Here is a 5,125-nt window from a genome sequence, read left to right as displayed (position 1 = left end):
ACCAAGCATAATAAGAAATGAACAGGCCACAGAGGGCATAGGACAAGCAGGCACACTGGGGAGTGTGGCAGTGCTACATAGCACAGGGTTACAAGTTCAAATCTCAACCCCATGTAGTTGACCACGGTTCAAGTCTCAGACCCAGCAGCTTAAACTCACACCGGGCGCATGTGCGTGCGTGCCCAAGATCCTGAGAGGAGAATGGAGGAGAAGGGATTGTGGTGTGGCCATCCTCCCTGCAGGGTGATTTCTCACTTTCTGTCTCTCTGTCTCTCTCTGTCTGTCTGGCTAGCACATGCACCTTACAGCAAAAACCTCTTAAATCAATCAATCAATCTCAGCCCTGTCAGACCTGTTTGAATCCCGAGTCTGACAGTGTGGCCACCCTCATTTCTCCGTCTGCAAGATGCAGAATCACAGTGCCTCCCTCAACACTGTTCAGAGGGTTAAGTGCGATGGCTGAGGGGACGTGCCGACCCCAGGCCTGGCTGTGACAGCTCTGTGACAGATGAAGTCCTTCGCTACCTTTCACACTGGTTTTTTCTCGTTCTCTCAAAGACCAGTTTTCACGTCTAACAGCTGTGATGTGCCCAGTACTCATTCCGTGTGCACCGAGTACTGGCAGGAGCACGTGTACATGCAGAGGAAAGTGAAAAAGCATGTTGACCTGCCTTTAGGAACAGGACACTGGACAGGGCCATCAGACTCTACAACTAACGGCCCGGTAGCGTCCCGGGGAAGTGCAGGTCCGTAGGCACCACTCCCCCAGATGGGAGGGTGGGCGGGGGCTTTCCCAGACAAGAGAGAAGCTGCTGGGTAGACACAGGGCCAGGGCCTGACCCCACCGCGAGCCCGAGCCCAGCGCTCAGAGGATCTGCCTATGAAAAGCCGAAGCCTCCCAGATTCATTTAAAGATGAGCCTTTTGCAAGTATTGGGAAGCTCCTTCCTGACAGCGACACCCAGCCCTCCTCAGACTCCTGGCCACTTTCTGGAAGAGCACGGGGGTGTGAAGGGCCGGCAGATGGCCAAGGGAGAAGCTCGCTATGCCGCTCAGGCCTGGCGCTGGGCTGTCCAGGCTGCCAGTGCCCGGCACATCCACCTCAACAGAATTAGAGGAAAAGCACAGAGAGAAAGGGGCCGAGTCTGAGCATGCATTAGCCCCTGTCACGACTAAAGGGCCCGTTTCCTCCACTTGGGCGACGAGCAGATTTCAACCACCCAAAGGAGTCTCCAACTACAATAAAGCGTCTCTCACTTCACATGCCAACTCACCAACTGCCATCTGCATGGACACACACTCACACGTAAACACAAACACACACACGCACACACACCACTGAGCACACTAGCATGAAAACTCACCCAGCCATGGGCAGCTGATAACTGAGTGAACTACCTGCAGTATTTTTGGGGGGGTTAAAAAAATACATTTTAAGAAAATATGGCTCTTTTCAGTTTCTGAAATAAGTGACTTGTGCTTTCCTTTTTAACATAGGAAGTCTATAACGTGAAGCCAGGTGGAACCCTGAGCGTCAGGTCTCTCTGAGAACCGGCGACGCGGGGAGCGATGGGAGGCTGTGGTGGACACAGCCCAGGGTGCTCTTCCATCTTTCTCACCTTCGTTTCATCTGAGAGCTCGGTTTTCACCTGGAAGGAAACGGCAGAAATTCTACGAGCAGTAGAATACCCGAGCCAGACTTTCAGCCCTTCCCTCATTTTTTGCCGTGACAAGGACCTTTTTCCAATTAAGTGTAGTGATACGAAGGGTCCTAGCAAGGATTCGAATGAGTTAACGTGCCGAGGGGTGGAAACAATGTGTGCACTCAACAGCAGCCCGACGGGGAGGCAGGGCGTCTCCAGCTAGCCAGGCGCCCTGTGAACGCTGAGCCGCCCGAGGCTCCTCATCCCACGTAGGGACATGGTCAGCAAAGTTCGAAACTCAATCTTTGGTTACAGGATTAAAACACATCACAGTGGAGTTTCAATAACGGCAAGTTTCAAAAAAAGGCAATTCTCAACAACCCCGCTGTGGTGAAGACAGAAAAGGCACCCTCTCCTGGCAGAGGGCATCACCCACAGCCTGCTTCACCGGTGACATCCGTGACAGCCAGTGGGTGCCACCACAGTGCCATCCACACACAGCAAGCACAGCGTCATGCGACATCCGCCACCTTCCTCCAGCCCCGTCTCCTGCCTGAGGACCCCCTTCGCCCCCACCTCACACACGCGTGTGCACACACGCACACACTTACTTCACACCCAGAGGCCCCTCTGCACCCCCACCTCACACGCGCGTGCATACTTACTTCACGCCTGCAGACTTGGCCTGTAGGGCACTGCTCCAGAAATCATCGACGTTTTCTGGCTCAGAGAAGGCCTGCAGGCAGGCACTGAAGGGTACCTTGGCCCGCACCAGCTCGGGCAGGGGTCTGTGGTTTGCCTCTGCTTCCCTCCTCGTCAACTCGTAGGCGATCAGCTCGTCTGGGGACGAGAGCAAACGAATAACCTGCAGGCTTTTGAAAAGAGAAACACTCTTTTTGGACAATCCTCCTTGAAGACTTCTGGGCTGGGCCAGGTCGCTGTACCCTTCCAGAGCGGGAGAAGCCCACTGAGTGGTTCTCAGAACGTCTCTAAGGAGCACCTTCCTGCCGGCTCCCCTTTGAGCGCGGGCCTGGGCAGGCGGGTGGCCAGGCACATGCGCTAAGTGGTGCGCGACCCTGACCTGTCATTCATCCAGAGATCCTAACCCAAACGCCACTTCCGAACACAGAGCTTTCACACCGCAGGCCGCCACCGCTGCCCGGCGCCGAGGGCCCGCCTCCCAGCCCCTCACCACCCTGCTGAAGAAACGGCAGCCCAAGGTCAAGACCAGTCAGTAACGGAGCAGCTGGACTTAAACCCTGAGCAGGGCACCTCACTGCCCTGCACAGAGCCACGGAGGTGGTCAGACACACGCAGTAAGAGCAGGTCCTGCTCCCTTCACCTCGTCTGAAGTGGAACGGGGGAGCTGAGTGGGAGGCCGGTGACGCAAACGGGTCACAAAGAACTACCACAGCCCTGGCACTGTCCCAAGCCGGGGGCGACTCAGCAGCTCCCACCAGCACCCATGCCAGAGCGTGGGTTCCAGAGGGCTGTGGGCCAAGGAGGATGCACCCAGACTGCAGTCTGCACAGCCCACGGTACGGCGCCACACCGCCAAGAGGCCGCAGACACCTCGGATGCCAGCATGGCCTCTCCACACGAGGCCTAATAAACAGTGAAGGCGGAGGTGACAGTGCTGTGAGCGCCAAGAACTGGCAGATGTACCCTGGAACTAACCCCAGGTCAGTGAGGCCGTCCTCCCTGGGGCTGGTTTCTCACTTTCCCTCTCTCTAGCAAGTGCACACGGTCTATAGCAAAAAAAAAAAAAAAACCTCTTGATTTAGCAGTTTTTAATTTCACTCATGTGCATGGATTCCTAAACACATCTGTGTTTTTAAAATTCATTCCCCAGCTACTGTCAGTTTACGACGTGCATACACCTAGGGTGTTAACATCAGGTGTTCCCGGCAATCCAGACCTAAATGATAAAATGCCTTTCTGAAAATGAAAGTTGCCCCTCGTAAATTATAAGCAGTGAGTCAGCAAATATCGGGAACCGGGAGACACGCCCATCAGTTCCCGGGGCAGGCAAGGGAGGCCAAGCAAACTTAGTCCCGAAGACAGGGCCGGGTCACCACCTCGCCCCACAGCGAATAACAGATAGGGATTTAAAACTGGCTGAAGTTACAGAAAATGGAAGCAATTTCATCTTAAAATCATCGCTTTTCAATGAGCACAGTAAGCTGACCCCAGCCCCGGGCCAGCAGACATCATGACGGTATGCCCTGGTCCCACATGGCCGGCATGCGGGTCACATCCTGAACCCAACGGCTTCAAAATCACTCCAGGCACATGTGCATGTGTGCCCAAAACCCCGCGAGGAGACTAGAGGAGAAGGGACTGTGGGGGCCCTACCCCCAGGGGTGATTTCTCACTCTTCCTCCCTGTCTCTGACAAGTGCATGCACCCTATAGCTAAACTAAAAAAATTAAATAATAAATAAACTGACCCCCCCAAAAAATAGAAAGAAAGAGGTCACCCAGAAAGAAAGAGGCCACCCTGGGACTTGAACAAACGACCGGTTGACAGGGTGTGAGCAACTGAGCATCTATTTTGTCTTTTTCTGCTCTAAGCTATGAATTCTTTTTTTAAGCTTTTGCCACTGGGCACATAATGCTCACCAGAGACAGTGAGAGGGAAAGTGAGAAACCGTCCCTCCCTCAGCGGGGAAGTCCACGCAGCAATCCCTTCTCCATTCTCCTCTTGGGATTTCGGGCACACATGCACAGGCCGGGCCCAGGACTCAAACCACGGTCAGCCATGTGGGAGTCCAGCGCATGAACCACCATACCACCTTCCGGCCGTAAGATATGGATTCTGAAAGTTCCATTCATCACTTCTGCCAGGGCGGAGCCAGACTAGACGGACGAGGGAGAAGGGGCCTTCCCTGGCACCAAGCGCAGCTGCCCTGCCCCTGCTGCCTCCTGTTCCAAGCCCAGAGGCCACCTGGGGCGTCAGCCCTGCGCAGAGCCTACCCCTGCGGGTCTCCTGAGAGGCCTCCTGAAATGGTTAGATGCCAAAACAGGGTTGTTTCTAAAGAGACCTCTGCTCGGGCATCCAACACTGCAAACTGTGGTTCACGGTTTAGAGTGGGGGTGATGAAGAGCCTTCCCTGCACATACTCCAGCAGTCCCCCACAAAATGATGGCTCCAAACCGACCAGCTGGCCAAGTTTACAGGCCACTGCCTGTAGATTTCCTTCAAAATGCCTCCCAAGCCAGAGATGTATTTCGTTCTTCTCCACAGAAAACCACATGGGAACTTAAATGGGATGAGACCAGGCACAGTCTGGCTGGGTCTCTGGGGGTACAGTCCCCGGGGACGGCCCAGCTCCCCATGCCAGGGCCTTCCCGCAGGACGCCGCTGACCCCGGGCATTACCCTTGTTGGCTGCCGCCTCCATGGCCACAGGTAGCTGCATCAGGTAGTCCACCCTCTCCGTGTAGCGGACCTTCCGGGTCTGGCAGCCCTGGGTACGCTCCTC

At 55.1% G+C, this 5,125-nt stretch overlaps 1 protein-coding gene across 3 annotated transcripts in view; it reads right to left on the bottom strand.

Annotated features, from left to right (window-relative positions):
• USP13 (ubiquitin specific peptidase 13) overlaps nucleotides 1-5,125 on the bottom strand; it is a 98,724-nt gene that overhangs the window by 28,804 nt on the left and 64,795 nt on the right. For 2 of the 3 annotated variants that reach the window (XM_027766055.1, XM_006162731.2), the window contains exons 12-13: nucleotides 5,023-5,125; nucleotides 2,308-2,482 (exon numbers count right to left, since the gene is read on the bottom strand). The exon at nucleotides 5,023-5,125 is cut by the window's right edge and continues 90 nt beyond it. In XM_027766055.1, coding sequence (XP_027621856.1) covers nucleotides 2,308-2,482; nucleotides 5,023-5,125 — 278 coding nt within the window. The remainder of the gene's footprint in view (nucleotides 1-2,307; nucleotides 2,483-5,022) is intronic. The other variant, XM_006162732.2, reaches the window with a different exon arrangement.

Source organism: Tupaia chinensis, unplaced genomic scaffold (genome assembly GCF_000334495.1).
Source record: "Tupaia chinensis unplaced genomic scaffold, TupChi_1.0 Scaffold140400_1, whole genome shotgun sequence".
Taxonomy (NCBI): Eukaryota; Metazoa; Chordata; class Mammalia; order Scandentia; family Tupaiidae; genus Tupaia; species Tupaia belangeri.
This window is presented reverse-complemented; position numbering and strand designations above follow the sequence as displayed.